The sequence below is a fragment of the Muntiacus reevesi genome, chromosome 10 (genome assembly GCF_963930625.1).
Source record: "Muntiacus reevesi chromosome 10, mMunRee1.1, whole genome shotgun sequence".
Classification (NCBI taxonomy): Eukaryota; Metazoa; Chordata; class Mammalia; order Artiodactyla; family Cervidae; genus Muntiacus; species Muntiacus reevesi.
In genome coordinates, this window is record NC_089258.1 from 29,982,391 (window position 1) to 29,998,538 (window position 16,148).

General features: G+C 45.8%; 1 protein-coding gene and 1 pseudogene across 8 annotated transcripts in view; both read right to left on the reverse strand.

The window, feature by feature from the left end:
• PTPN3 (protein tyrosine phosphatase non-receptor type 3) overlaps positions 1-16,148 on the reverse strand; it is a 113,649-nt gene that overhangs the window by 51,216 nt on the left and 46,285 nt on the right. For all 8 annotated transcript variants that reach the window (XM_065946827.1, XM_065946824.1, XM_065946825.1 and 5 more), the window contains 4 exons: positions 14,436-14,480; positions 10,944-10,996; positions 6,298-6,418; positions 5,101-5,188 (listed from right to left, as the gene is read on the reverse strand). In XM_065946827.1, the coding sequence (XP_065802899.1) occupies positions 5,101-5,188; positions 6,298-6,418; positions 10,944-10,996; positions 14,436-14,480 (307 nt within the window). The remainder of the gene's footprint in view (positions 1-5,100; positions 5,189-6,297; positions 6,419-10,943; positions 10,997-14,435; positions 14,481-16,148) is intronic.
• LOC136143948 (U2 spliceosomal RNA) lies at positions 13,015-13,132 on the reverse strand (annotated as a pseudogene).

A 16,148-nucleotide genomic window follows, 5' to 3' on the forward strand; every position in this document is an offset into this window, starting at 1 on the left:
TCATCTCCTTCACCTCTCAAGAGATAGTGGGATGCATCACTTATGAACAGTGACGTGCATGTGGGGAGATGGAGAAACTGACCAAAGCAAATGCTGTTGACATGTGGACTATCCAGAGAGTAACCACGACCGGGCACCCAGCTGAAATCACACACAGAAAGCAAAACCAAACTGCAAGCTGAAAACCAGGGTGGCATCGAAACACGACACTTGGAATTGGAATACATGGAAATATGAGGCAGGTGGGAGAGAAAATTAGCAAACAAAATAAAAATTGAGTGCAGAATAAAGCAATAAATGAATGCTTCGGGTGGGCCAGTGACATGGGTCTCAAATCTCCTGGTTGCATGCTGCTCCTGTCTGCACCACACCCACCACAGCGAAGACAGGTACTGTCGGCTAAATTTAGGCCCATCTCCACACCTCCCAGCTCGTGGAGCAGGACTGTGTGACTAGTCCTGGCTAATGAGCTATGATCAGAAGTGATGCATCCCCTTGGGACTGCAACATTTAAGAGCTGGTGTTTGGCCCTCCAACTTGCTCTTTCCTTGTGACATGCGTGAAGCCATGTGTGAGGACAGTGAAGGCACCAGATGGAAGCAGCCTAGCTGCCTAGTCAGTGCTCGGAGGGGGGCTGCCCTGGAGTCACCAGGACCCATGCAGACTCAAACTACTGAGGAACAAGCTTTGTGGCGTCAAGTTATTGATTTTCAGGGGGTTTTGTTTGATGCAGCTTAGTCAAGGGTAACCCAACTCTCTCTGATACCATGGTGGTGTCAGGCAGGCAGGTCATCAACTAGCCTCAGGACCCTCATGAGACAGACATAAAGCCCACCTCACCACTGAAGGAAGGGTTTCATAATATTCTACCAGACAAAATAGTATTTGCAAATGGAATAAAATTTAATAGTCAAGTCCCAAAGTTGATGTTTTGTAAGATCCAGATCTTTTTCCTACTTTATTACCTATGTCAAAGGCTATGGTTTTTCCAGTGGTCATGTATGGATGTGTGACAGTTGGACTATAAAGAAGGCTGAGTGCCGAAGAATTGATGCTTTTGAACTGTGGTGTTGAAGAAGACTCTTGAGAGTCCCTTGGACCGCAAGGAGATCCAACCAGTCCATCCTAAAGGAAATCAGTCCTGAATATTTATTGGAAGGACTGATGCTGAAGCTGAAACTTCAATACTTTGGCCACTTGATGCGAACAGCTGACTCATTTGAAAGACCCTGATGCTGGGAAAGATTGAGGGCAAGAGGAGAAGGGGATGACAGAGGATGAGATGGTTGGATGGCATCACTGACTCAATGGACATGGGCATGGGTGGTTGCGAGTTGGTGATGGACAGGGAGGCCTGGCATGCTGCGGTTCATTGGGTTGCAAGAAGTTGGACATGACTGAGTGACTGAACTGATGCTGTCCACTGCACAGTTAAGGGACTGAAGCAAGACTCCATGAATTGCAAAGATATTACATAAATGTAAAGTCTGGCCATTTACTTAACTTCCCTGAGCCTCAGCTTTCTCACCTGTAAAATGGGATGATTAGAACATTGATCTCCCAAGTTTGTTATAAATGAGAGGTCTATTTACATGAGACCTATGGTCACATACAAAGCATCTGGAACAATGGCTACTATGGACTAGGTATTCAGTTACTATTTGGTTTTTTTTTGGATATGATGTAGGCCAATTACAGTTAGAAAATGTAAAGGTCAGCTGCCAATTAGATTGAAAGACAAACTCCCCAGGTTGGTAAATGCCCAGTATGCTACTGGAGAAGAGTGGAGAAATAACTCTAGAAAGAATGAAGAGGTGGAGTCAAATCAAAAACAACGCCCAGTTGTGGATGTGACTGGTGATGGAAATAAAGTCCAATGCTGTAAAAAACAATATTGCAAAGGAACCTAGAATGTTAGGTCCATGAATCAAGGCAAACTGGAAGTGGTCAAACAGGAGATGGCAAGAGTGAACATCGACATTTTAGGAATCACGAACTAAAATGGACTGGAATGGGTGAATTTAACTCAGATGACCATTATATCTACTACTGTGGGCAAGAATCCCTTAGAAGAAATTGAGTAGCCCTCATAGTCAACAAAAGAGTCAAAATGCAGTATTTTTGTGCAATCTCAAAAATGACCTATGGCAAAGGTAAATAATATTATCACAGTAATCCAAGCCTATGGCCCAACCAGTTATGCTGAAGAAGCTGAAATTGAACGGTTCTATGAAGACCTACAAGACCTTCTAGAACTAACATCCAAAAAAGATGTCCTTCTCATTATAGGAGAATGGAATGCAAAAGCAGGAAGTCAAGAGATACCCTGAGTAACAGGCAATTTGGCCTTGGAGTACAGAATGAAGCAGGGCAAAGGCTAATAGAGTTTTGCTAAGAGAATGCACTGGCCATAGCAAACACCCTCTTCCAACAACACAAGAGAAGACTCTACACACGGACATCACCAGATGGTTATACTGAAATCAGATTGTTTATATTCTTTGCAGCTGAAGATGGAGAAGCTCTATACAGTCAGCAAAAACAAGACCAGGAGCTGACTGTGGCTCAGATCATGAATTCCTTATTGCCAAATTCAGACTTAAATTGAAGAAAGTAGGGAAAACCACTAGACCATTCAGATATGACCTAAATCAAATCCCTTATGATTATACAGTGGAAGCGAGAAATAGATTCAAGGGATTAGATCTGACAGAGTGCCTGAAGAACTGTAGACGGAGGTTTGTGACATTGTACAGGAGGCAGGGATCAAGACCATTCCTCCCAAAAAGAAATGCAAAATGGCAAAATGGTTGTCTGAGGAGGCCTTACACATAGCTGAGAAATGAAGAGAAGCTAAAGGCAAAGGAGAAAAGGAAAGATATTCCCATGTGCATGCAGAGTTCCAAAGAACAGCAAGGATGGATAAGAAAGTCTTCCTCAGTAATCAATGCAAAGAAACAGAGGAAAACAATAGAATGGGAAAGACCAGAGATCTCTTCAAGAAAATTAGAGATACCAAGGGAACAATTCATGCAAAGATGGGTACAATTAAGAATAGAAATGGTATGAAACTAACAGAAACAGAAGATATTAAGAAGAGGTGGCAAGAACACACAGAAGAACAATACAAAAAATATCTCATGACCCAGATAACCATGATGGTGCAATCACTCACCTAGAGCCAGACATCCTGGAGTGACAAGTCAGGTGGGCCTTTTTTCATCAATATGAACAAAGCTAGTGGAGGTGAGGGAATTCCAGTTGAGCTATTTCAAATCCTAAAAGATGATGCTGTTAAAATGCTGCACTCAATAATGCCAGCAAATTTGGAAAACTCAGCGGTGGCCATAGGACTGGAAAAGGTCAGTTTTCATTCCAATCCCAAAGAAGGGCAATACCAAAGAATGTTCAAACTACTGAGTGAATGTACTCATCTCACACGCTAGCAAAGTAATGCTCAAAATTCTCCAAGCCAGGCTTCAACAGTATGTGAACCATGAACTTCCAGATGTTCAAACTGGATTTAGAGAAGGCAGAGGAATCAGAGATCAAGTTCCAACATCTGCTGGATCGTAGAAAAAGCAAGAGAGCTCCAGAAAAACATTTACTTCTGCTTTATTGTTTATGCCAAAGCCTCTGACTGTAGATCATGAGAAACTGGAAAATTCTGAAAGAGATGGGAATACCAGACCACCGTATCTGCCTCCTAAGAAATCTGTATGCAGGTTAAGAACCAACAGTTAGAACTGAACATGGGACAACAGACTGGTTCCAAATAGGAAAAGGAGCACGTCCAGGCTGTATATTGTCACCTGGCTTATTTAACTTATTATATGCAGAGTACATCATGCAAAAGGCCGGGCTGGATGAAGCACAAACTGGAATCAAGACTGTCAAGAAATATCAATAACCTCAGATATGCAGATGATACCACACTTATGGCAGAAAGTGAAGAAGAATTAAAGAGTCTCCTGATGAAAGTGAAAGAGGATAGTGAAAAAGCTAGCTTAAAATTCAACATTTAGAAAACTAAGATCATGGCATCTGGTCACATCACTTCATGGCAAATAGATAGAGAAATGATGGAAACAGTGACAGACTTTATTTTCTTGGGCTCCAAAATCACTGCAGATGGTGACTGCAGCCAAGAAATTAAAAGATGCTTGCTCCTTGGAAGAAAAGCTATGACCAACCTACACAGCATATTAAAAAGCAGAGACATTATTTTGCCAACAAAGGCCCATCTAGTCAAAGCTATGGTTTTTCCAATGTCAAGTTTGGATGTGAGAGTTGTACTTTATAAAGAAAGTTGAACGCCAAAGAATTGATGCTTTTGAACTGTGGTGTTAGAGAAGACTCTTTAAAGTCCCTTGGACAGCAAGGAGATCCAACCAGTCCATCCTAAAGGAAATCAGTCGTAAACATTCATTGGAAGGACTGATGCTGAAGCTGAAACTCCAATACTTTGGCCATCTGATGCAAAGAGCTGACTCATTTGAAAAGACCCTGATGCTGGGAAAGATTGAAGGCAGGAGGAGAAGGGGACGACAGAGGATGAGATGGTTGAATGGCATCACTGACTCAATGGACATGAGTTTGAGTAAACTCTGGGAGTTGGTGATGGACAGGGAGGCCCGGCGTGCTGCACTCCATGCAGTCGCAAAGAGTCAGACATGACTGAACTGAACTGATCATCATAATAAAAGCCATCATATTTGAGCACATAATAGGCTCTAAGTTGAGCAGTACAAAGATTAAACAGTAGAAACCTTGGCTCATTAAACAGCCACTTGGAAAATGGGAATCTATACATTTATCACCTCTTTGACCATGAGATGGTCTTATAAAAATTACTTGTTTCTAGCCCGCATCACCCTCCATCAGTAAAAAGTCTTCAAGTACAAAGGAAAACATCAAAAAACCAAGTGGACAGAGGATAAATAACCAGAAAAACTTAATATTACTTTATAAACTTTTCAGATACCTTAAAAAAAAAGATCTTTTTTTATTTGAAACTGGAAAAGTTTCAAAGCAGCTTTCAGATGTTCAGAAATTAAAATTGAAAAAACTTTTGAATTACAACATGCTGAAGGTACCTACCCTACCGCTGTGCAGTTCCACTCCGTAGAAGTCGAGTGTCCGAGCTATGTTGATAAAGCAAGATTCCGCTTCTGATTGCTTTAGCCCACTACAGAGGCAGAGGGAATACACAGTATTTATCCAACAAACAGAACATTAACCCACAATTTTAAAGCTAATAAAAATCTAAAAAAATTGCTATCATTACTATAAGGTGATTAAATGCCTTATACTGTTCATCTTAAACAACTGAACCCCCAAATCTACTAAACCAGGTTTTTTTCTTGTCCACTGAATATGACTTCATTTAGCCCTCATGTTCCTATATTAAATAACACCTCTCATTTAGTGGGTTCTCAACATCCAGAGACAAAGACTGTCACCTTCTGCCATCCCCACCCCACTTTTTCCAAGTTGCTAAATGAGCACATGCTCTCTAGGCCTTTCGGCCTTCATCTACCCTTTTAGCAGCAGCCTCAAACTTCCAAACGTCACTATACTATTTTAGGATGCTGGCTCCTGCATGGGGAGCAATTCTGGGAGAGGATTGGCAGTGCCTCTTTGAAGGGACACTGGTTGCTTAGGCCTTTGTTTCTTACAGCCTTCTTGAGAGTGTGAGGTCCCTTGAAACCTGGCCTTCTGGGTCAGGCTGGCCCTTATCTGACCTGGCCTGGATGGAGCCACTGCAGTTTGAAAAGAAAGGAGGCAAGGGAAGAGGAGGCCAGATTAGGGTGAATGTGCTGGAATGGAGGCTTGGCCCGAGGCAGCTACAGAAGGCTGGAAGGAAGGCGGATTCACCAACTGAACCAGTGAGGGCTGGGGTTTACCTCCGTCTGCCTGTCTATCTATTCAACACGACTTAAGGGAACAGCCCATTTCATTAAACGTAGGAAACCGTTCAAAGGTTTGTTTGGTAGAGTCAATGTGTGGGGAAGCCAAATTTACAACCAGCATTTCCTTCAGGAATTAATGGATTTCAATGACACCCTGAAAGAGAACATAGCAAGTCATCCCGAATTCTCATAGGATTTCACACTTTACAGAAATGCTAGTTATGCCAAAATCTGTCACCGTAAGAACTCAAGGTTCACAAACCTCCCACCTCTTGAAAGAGCGTTCATGGGCAAAAGCCAGAGAAGACGACATCAAACCCAAGGGGATGCGAGGTCTGGAAGCACCGACCCGAATTTCCAAAGTAGATCACCCGCCCCTCCTCACCTGTGCTGCTCATGTAGCGACTCCACCTTCGCTAAGAAGTCCTCGTTCTGATCTGGTATGAACTGACTATCAGAGAGATAGCCCGGAGCATGAACGGAAGAATCGTAGTCTCCAAAATGAGCTATCAAGACACAATGAGGGGAAGAGCACCTTTTCAATGTGGTCTGTATTTATAAGCATCTACAACATCACAAGAAGAAAAATTCATCGGAAATACTCTCTATTAAAATCAATGTCTCCCATCCCAGAAGGAAAGGAGATGAGTGAGGTGGTTGCTTAAGTGAATTTCATCCCCAATCTGCAAAGTCAGATACAAGGGTTTTTCCTTCACATTTACTTGGTCTGGCTCACCCTCGACTGCCATGACACAGAAGGACAGCTCTTTGAGACCTGGGCTGTGATGAAGGGATTTGTGTTCTCCTTTCACTGTTCCTTGAGGGCTGGGAGTAGCTCACATCCATCTCTTGAGCCCTGCACCAAGGCATGGCACGCAGGAGGTACTTGGGTGCTTGGAACTGAGCTGTAAAGAAGCTACTGCAAAGTTCAGCTTTGCAAGGGGAAAAGGGCAGACTTGGTCACGGGCGGACCACAGGCCAGGAAGGCCGGCCAAATGTGGCTAAGCTGTGGACAGAAGTGTCAAGGTTGTAGTGTGTAAGCACAAGCGTGGCTTACAGGTGAGTCTTCTCATGGTGAAGTGCATGGCTCTGCATTTACAGGAAGCAACTTAGATGCCCTTAGGCAGGGTCCCCAGTGAAGAAAGCTTGAGGAAGCCTTAGAATCAGCTCACGCAAACTCCGAGTCTTGAAGGAAAAGAAACCTAAGGTCCAGAGATGAGAAAGGACCTACCCCTATCATAGAGCCATTTTTCAGCAGTCAAGGCCAGAACCCAGCTAGAGTTCCCATCATTCCACCAGCCTGCCTGCCAGACCTATGACTTGCTGCTGGCCATTTGCAGACAGTGGTCTTGTCCCCAGAGGGAAACCAAACCCTGCAAATGGCTTTCCTGAGGTCAAACAACTCAAGGCAGAGTCCTATTAAATTGAATGCTGCATGTTCCATCAGTTCACGAAGATCTTAGAGCTTGATTTGGTCATCCATCATGTTAACGAATAGTCCCAACCCCTGTGCTTTTCTGCAAACACAGAGCAAGTTTCTCTCTTTAGTCAGGTCACTGACAAATATCTGTACTTAATATAAGACCAGAGAACTCCCTCTAAGGGGTTCTGTAAGGGTCAAAGGGCATTATATAAAAACACGCATTTTCAAAACCTTCATTCTCTGACCCTCACAGACCCTTGAACTTAGTCGGCTACTCTGCAATGCCCTGTGCTAACCACTAGGGGGAGACAAAGTTAAGCAGTCTTTGGAAACCATCTGCAAAGCACAGGGCAGTCTCCACACTGAATTTAACGACCAATGGCATCACCTCACTAGATGCTCTTGATAACCTAGTGACAGGCATTGCTTTTATCCCCATTAAACAGATAAAGGAACTGAGACTCAAGGAAGGAACCCGCTCATGGCTGCCCAGGCTGGTAACTTGGAGCCTAGACTCTGACCACAGTCCATCCTCATTATCTACTTACTGTCCCACACGCCCTCAACTCCAGAGCAACACACTTTTCTATTTGTGGGGAAGCAACACATGGGAAAACTAATTATAGCAAAAAGAAAAGGAAACAAATGCTTATGTGGGAAATACCTAGTCTTTTAAGTCCCATGCATTCTTCTGGCTATTTTGTATTCTGCAGGACAGAGAGTGTCTCAGGTACTCAAATGCATGGTGTGTCAAGCTTTCCTGCTGGGAATGCCCTTGACTTGCTATTCATCCTAGTCCAACCTGATCTTGGAGGCTCTTCTTAGGGGTCATCACTAGGAAGCTTTCCCACACTATGTCCCCCTGTACCTCCTATCCCCCCGCCAAAGAGAACAGAGCGGTGCCTCCCCCATGTCCATCCTCACTGCCAGCATCAGCTGATCCATCTCTGTCTCCCACCAGGCTGCAGACCCCTTGCAGAGAGTAGTCATGCTCTCTGTGCAACTTGGGGATGGTGCAGAACCCACACATGGCAGAGGCTCAGAGACCATTATAGAACAAATAACGTTATTTTCGAAAACTTCGTTCTCTGACCCTCACTGATCCTTGGTAGGCCACCAGCAATTTTTCACCCTCAAGTCCTTTCAGATTCTTTATCCACAGATCACTTTACTTTTTATCTATGTCAGAACATGTGCTTTTGGTTGGCTTCGCTGACACTGGTAGGCTTGTCTTCATGTCAGATGTCTCTCTGGGACAATCTGGCTAAGTGTATCAGATAAAATATAGGCTTGCTCTTTGATCAAGCAATTTCATATCCAAGAATTAATCTTACAGAAATATATGCACAGAAGTGTAAGAAAATGTATGTAGGTATATATACTTGAGGGTGGAGGAATAAGAAACCTCTACTTAAAATTGCTCATCTGACAACTTATGATATTATTAGCATGACAGCCATGCTCAAATTTGCATTGCAGCTAGTTGACTTTTTAAATGCTCATAACTTTCTTTAGTCCCTATTCTATTCGTTCTTTGTAGAGGGAAACCTGACTACTGAAACTTAGGAATTTTTTGGGGGATTCTAAATTTGGCCACCTGATTCAAAGAGCTCACTCACTGGGAAAAGACCCTGACGCTGGCACAGACTGAAGGCAGAAAGAGAAGGGGGTGACAAGAGTATGAGATGGTTGGACAGCATCACCAATTCAATGGACATGAGTTTGAGCAAACTCTAAGAGATGGTGAAGGACAGAGGAGCTTGGCATGCTGCAGTCCATGAGGTCGCAGTCAGACATGACTTAGCAACCGAACAACAACAACAACAAATAGTTTGTTTACAATAGACTGTTCCCTTTTAAGACTTTTTTTTTTTTTTTTGATGTGGACTATTTTTTAAAGTCTTTATTGAATTTGTTACAATATTGCTTCTGTTAAGTTCTAGGTTTTTGGCCATGGGGCATGTGGGATCTTAGCTTCTTGACTAGGGATCAAACCCACACCCTCTCTATGGGAAGGCAAAAGTCTTAACCAAAGGACAGCTTTCTGCTGGGCAGAAAAGAAAATACAGTACGAGTTAAACATTGTAATATCTGCCATCAGCCAGGCACTATTTTAAGAGTTTTACATCTATTTCATTTTCACTATGACCCTATGATTAGATACTGTTATCATCCCTACCTGACAGATAAAGTTGAGGCTCAAAGTCTGGTAGGTACAATTGGAAGACCCGAGCCCCAAGTAATGTGGCTTCAGCCTGTGCTTTCACTGACTCAGTTAATAGCGATGGTCCAACTCTAAAGAGTTTTCTAGTTATCACCTTCCCAGGTGATACATGAACTGAGCAGTCGTATTCCAAGCTGTCCTAATCACCATCCTCACCTCCATCTTACAGGTGAGGCTCAGAGAGGTACCACTACATTAGAAGCAGATGGAGGGCCAGGTTTAACTGGAGTTTGCATACAAAGCAAAGTCCTTCCTAGTGCTCCTGTCCTTCACACCTGAAGCTCTAGCGGTGGGTACCAAACTCACTCTGAGATATGGGAAACCTCTCCTCAGCCGACCAGCCTGACAGGGATGGAGATCACTGGGTCTAGTGACCACTAAGAACACAGGCTGGCTGGTGTCATTTCCCATGTGATGGGACAAAGCCAGGTCTGTGTCAGCTGTACTGAAGGGGGCGGGGACCTTTCATCCACCCAGGCTCACCCCGGGCCACCTCTTCCATGTCTCCCGCTGGGGAGAAGGGGATGCGGGCAATGTGGGGAGATGACTGAATAAGAGGATTCTTCCTTCAGCTTAACCAGGCCTTGATGGAAAATTCCATCTGGACTTTCCATCCCACATGGCAGCCACTAACCACATGTGGCTATCAAGCACTTGACATGTGGCTGTTTCAAACTGAGATGTGCCGGGAGTGTAAAACCTGGACTGGTTTCAAAGACCTACTGTGAAAAAAAATGTAAAATACCTTAACTGTTTCTACATGGATTACATATTAAAATAATATTCTGAATCTACTGAGCTAAGTACATTAATACGATCCATTTCATTTTACTTTAATATGGCTACTGGAAAGCTTAAAACTACATGTGCAGCTCCCATTATATTTCTATTCTACTGTGCTGCTCCAGGCCTATAACCCATCACTCTACTGAAACTAAAAATAAATTCCTAAGATCCCAGCAGTGTCTCCGAGCAGTACCCAGCAAGTACTGGGAGTGACCTCCAGCAAATTTCTGAACCTATCTGGGTCTTGGTGGTAGAGGCATTTGCCCCACTGGGATTTGTTACAGAGTCAAATCTGATTGTGACTGAAGGCATTGGAAACTGACTGAAGGCACTGGAAAATGTAATGTGTGATAGGATTCTTCTGTCTTTTGGGCCCCCCTGGGAGAAAACCTCATTTTCCCTAATCGAACATCCCTGAGCCTCAAGAGAATGTAAGTTAGGATGAAAAGTGGGACCATCCAAACAGCCAGAGATGTTGCCCAACAGGATTCCTGGGGAAGGGAGGAAGGGACTCGGTCAAACAGGAGAGGTCAGCGAGTTTCTTAATATACTGGTCAGAGCAAGCTGTCCATCCACGAAACACTCATTTGTGACTTACATTGTACTGCATAGGATGCTAGAACCACTGCTGAGTTAAGAGGGCAGGTTAACCTGTCAGGAGAAAAACACATTAGGAAAGTTACCAGGACCCACCACAGACCGAGACAGCAATTGATCATGGGTAGCACGTGCCTTTTCCTTGAAATAATCATTTAAAAACATCCCAAATGATAACAAAGAATTTTAGGGTACTTAAAACAATAAAGATAAATGTAACACATTAAAGAGCTTTTGAAATTGAGAGAATTTTCCCATTTTTAAAATAAAACATTATTAATACAAATACCATGAGGCTAAAGGTCTGATGTTGGCCAGGGTTTTTGGCTGGTCAAGAAAGGTCAGGCTCATATCACTAAGAGGAAAAGTGTACTCTTAGGTCAATGGGCAGGCAGCCTTTGTCTCTTTCTGGTAAAGACGTGAGACCTTTCCTGAATTCCTGAGTTCTGTTAACTCTGATTCTTGATTACCCGCTTTCCAAAAGGGTCACCTCCTTTTAGAAGGGAAAAACAGAAAAGTATTCTGAATTTTAAAACTCCTGTGAGTTCTCAATTATTTGATTAGTTACTATGATGTAAGACTCCTAAATCTATTCACCTTCCTGAAACTTCCCACCTAGAGGCAATGGTCAGCCACACCTCAGTCTTCCCGCGTGAATCAGAAATCCACGAGCCCAAGCTGGACGTGTCTTCCTTCTTTCCTCCTAAGCTCAGCGCCCTCCCAAACACCCTGTCTGGGTCAAAGACTCTATCTCTGTCTCTGTCATATTCCAAACCATCTGGCGGCTCCCTTCTCTCCATTCAGCCTCGGATTTCACAGTCTGCCTAGGAGCTCATTCAGCAGATCTGGGCCAGGGATCACTGCCAGGTAGAGGAACACATGAATGGCAGCAAGGGTGAGGGCTTGGCGGGCTGGGTGGGTGGTGGGGGGACGCAGAGTTTAAAAGCATTCCGCCCAGCAGCCCCGTGGGAAGTGGAGAAAACATGCAGTTTCCATGGCAGCCCATGAAGTTCCCGAGATATGAGTCACCCCCACCTCCCTGACTCATCTGGCTGGCTCACCAGGGCTCCCCTCCTGGTCTGCTGTGCTGTGCGCTGGTCCTGAAGCTGAATATGAATACGGAGGTAGCCCGGAGTGGGCCCCCATCTTTCAAGTAACCCTGTGTCCCCGCTAGAACTTCTAAATGCAGATACATCTAGGGATACTTGCTATCTATCCAATCATCTGGAGACAGCCCATGGGGACAGCAAAGGTCAGCATTCACTCTCCCACCAAGATGGGCTTCAGTGAAGTCAAAGCTGGCGTCCTTGCTACCGGAAGAGCCTGTGAATGGGATTTGGGGAACAGCTTAGGAGAGTGGCTAAAGGGGTTCGGTCTAGAAGGAAGGAACAACCCTATGAGTAAGTCAGAAAAGAACATTCCCAAAGAATGGCGTAAATAACAAACTAAAGCACACCGTGTTCTTCGACAGATTCCTCTCTTTCTCAGTAAGTTTCAGGGTCTCCACCTGTCAGACAAGATCCCCTATCTCAGCAGGAAGGAGAGGATGAACAAGCCCTCCCTAGCCCATGAGAAACGCTAACCAGATCCACCAGCTCTATCAAGAGATCCACGGTTTGTAAGGGCCAGATGCCACCCTGACCCCACACACCTCGCCCCCGAGATGAGGGCCGCCTGCAGGCCTCATAAGGTGCCAGGGATCTGAACCAGGACATGGGCCTCAATAGGCTTCTCCTGTTGAAAACGAAGATGACCAATTTCCAACACTTGAAGAGCCAGACTGGAAGCTCCCGAGGGTGGGGGTGGGGGTGGAGGGCCCAGCCTCATCTGACCAGCACCGTCAGTGCCGTCTTGTAAGAGGTGCTCACAAAACGTGTGGGGAAAACACGGTGGTGTGCAGAAGAGAGAGACACAACCGTTTCTGCTGCCAGAGGGCTGCCTGGACCCAGCGCAGGGGTGACCATCTCAGCTGAGAGTTCCCCTGAAATACGAGGCTGCCTCAGGAAAGGGTGCGCACTGGGCTTCGGGAGGGGTCCTCTCTCTCCCCCTGGGTTCTCTCAGAAGCCCCTGGCAGGAGGTCTCCAACTGGGGCTGTGGGGGTAGGGAGGTGTCCTCGCTGCCCAGTGAGATTCATTAAACTGGTAAGAACAGACACTACGCTTGATCTTAGCCAAGAGGCCAAGAAGTCATTTATCTCCTCGTGTCCTGCTTATTGTGCTACAGAAGGGACTTGTTCCGCCCTCAAATGGGAAGATGAGCCAAATTACAGAAACGGTCTAGGGCCACTAGGCCATCAAGTTCTGGCGATCCTTTCTTCGAGGGGTCTCTTGCTTCTAACTGTCCCTCCTGCCCCACACTCCTTGCTCCCGATTCTCTGGCCTGGTTAATAGCTCCCTCAAGGGCTGTGCCTTCCCTCCCACCTAGACGGAAGCTCCTCAGCCTCTTCCAGCTTTCCCTGTAGACGCTGCTCCTGCCAGATCCCTCTTGCTTAAACACCCCTGACAGCACTGCTCTGCCTGCTGGATCCAAGATGCATATCTGCGTGTGACAGGAGGAGCTCTCCCTCCCTCCCTCTCTTCTCTCCTAAGCCCCCAGCATGTGGTCTCCAACTGGGACTGTGGGGCGTCGGGTGCTGTCCTCTCTGCCCAAGGAGATCTGACTCCTCACGTCTCCACCAGCCCCCAACCCCCAGCTCATCACAGCGGTCCACACTCTTCACAAAGCTCACACTGGCATCGCCTTCTCCTAATGCCTATTGTGGCTGCGCTCTCCACTCTGCATACTGGTCCCAGTTGCTTCACGGGCTCCTGTCTCATTTCTCCAATGAGACCTCAAGCTCCCATGTGGAAGCACAGTGGGGGCTTCTGAAGACCCTCCTCAGTAGAAGGAAAGAGGAAGTGGGAAGGACAGGAGCCAAACACGGCTGTTCCCACTTGTTCACCTGCTGCAGTGTCTCCGGTAAGTCAAGAAAAACTGAATTTTGGAGAAGGTGGCTGGCTCAGGGACCACTGACTTGGAGTCTCCCCGCTCCCTGAGCCTCTCAGATACTCTGCAGCCAGGAAGATGGTCCTCATGCACAAGAAGTGCTGAAGCAGGGCTGAAGCTCCAGTCTTCCAGCAAAGTTCCCCAGAGAGAAAACGAGTCACTTCTGGGTACTCAGGGGCTCGGAGGGGACCTAAATTGGGCCTGATGTGCCTTCCTGGATGAAGCTCATTTCATGTTCAGGGTCTCTCCCTCCCTCTCTCTACAGCCTCTCAGGTCTTGACCAGAAAGATAACTGCCTTCTGGAATAAAACTGAAGCATCATGAAACGAGGCTTCCTAAGTCCAGACCGAGCCAGAAACAGACGTCTCAAGCAGGATGCTGCTTTCAACATCCGATCGCTGTTTACATTTAATCTTGTTACCAGAAATGCACACTCATTAGATTAAAACCAGGAATTTCAGTAGCCTGGGGCAACCGATGGGAAAAGAAGATGCAAAATTCTCATTACCTTCCTTCACAAATATCCATCTTCAGTTGTAAGAAATACAAATGCCTATGAAATAATTGATCTCATTAATTCATAATACACAAAGGAAAACATGCAAAAAAAAATAATAAAAGATGAGTCAAGGACAAGACCTACACATTTGAAAAACAAAACACACAGAACATATTTTTGTCTCAAGTATCAGATGCTGTTCCCGTACATTGCAAAGCTACCCCCGTTCTGTCACAGTGGTTCCTGTGGCTGCCTCAGTCTCAATGGGCCGGGGGGGTGATTTCCAGCCAGCCCCGCGCACACATGCTGTCTTAGGGATGGACAGAGTGAGGAGCCCACCAACGACTGGCTGGTGCAGCCGCCAGTGGGCGCCCCCGCCCTGGACCTTCCCAGTCAAACTTGGGGTATCCGAGGGCGCCAGGACCCACAGGCCGCCCCCGCATGCCGAGGGGCTGCTGTTCTGCACACAGTATTTGCACACCCACGTTCCTGCTGTGTGAAGTTACTGAGAGGAGGAGGGTCTACGCAGACACCTCCTTGGCTGGGGTGCAAACACCCAGCTGGGCTTTTTCCTGGGTCCCAGGAACTGTGGGTGCCTGAGCCAAAGCCCAGACATCAGCCGTCTCCAGGCTGAACTGTGCGCATGTCTGTGAGCTCCCAGCACGGCTACTTTGAAACCTGGGGGACTTGATCCGCGGACAGAACCTGGTAAGCTCTTGGTAAGTCACAGGCGCCTCTATGCAGGGAGCAGAGAGCATCGACAGTGCCGTGCGGGCCAGGAAGGGCCCTGGAGCGCGTTATATTTAGGGACGCAGCACACATGTGACACTTGGCCGCTGTTACCACTCTTTTTTAAAGCCCGGATTCACATGGGATACAGATTCCAGTGTCTGGCCAAGGTGAGAAAAGGGAAACTTCTTGAAATCTAATACAGAGGCAGGAGTGTTCAGGGGGTAGGAGAGAGAGAGAATTTTGGCAGTTTAAACAAATCAGTCTCAATAGTCCTTCTAATTTCGATGTTTAAAGGTCAAGGTGCCAGTGTTTTGAGATGTGAATGTTTCACATGGTGTTACAACCCTGTATTTGCACAGTTCTGGGCTATGTGTGGTATTTCACAACTAACTGATTCATTTCAACCTCTTTGGACTGCAAGGAGATCCAACTAGTCCATCTTAAAGGAGATCAGTCCTGACTGTTCATTGGAAGGACTGAGGTTGAAGCTGAAACTCCAATACTTTGGCCACCTGATGCGAAGAGCTGATTCATTTGAAAAGACCCCAATGCTGGGAAAGAATGAAGGCGGGAGAAGAAGGGGACGACAGAGGATGAGATGGTTGAATGGCATCACCAACTCAATGGACATGAATTCGGGTAAATTCCAGGAGTTGGTGATAGACATGGAGGCCTGGCATGCTGCAGTCCATGGGGTCGCAGAGTCGGACAAGACTGAACGACTGAACTGAATGACCCTGAAGTGGGTACCACTACCTCCATTTTTTACTGATGAGGACATGGATGTTCAGATGGGTGACGTGGGGTCAGCGATGTCTGTCTTATTTTAACCTGGACACTCGTGTTATGAAAAAAAAATCTGACTATATTACAAATCTCTTATGTGTCTAATGACTAAAAACCTTAGGATCAATCTCCTAACTGACATTACTTTGATTATAAGAACTGTCAATTACTCTTAATGCATTCAGCGCCAGAACACCGAGGGAT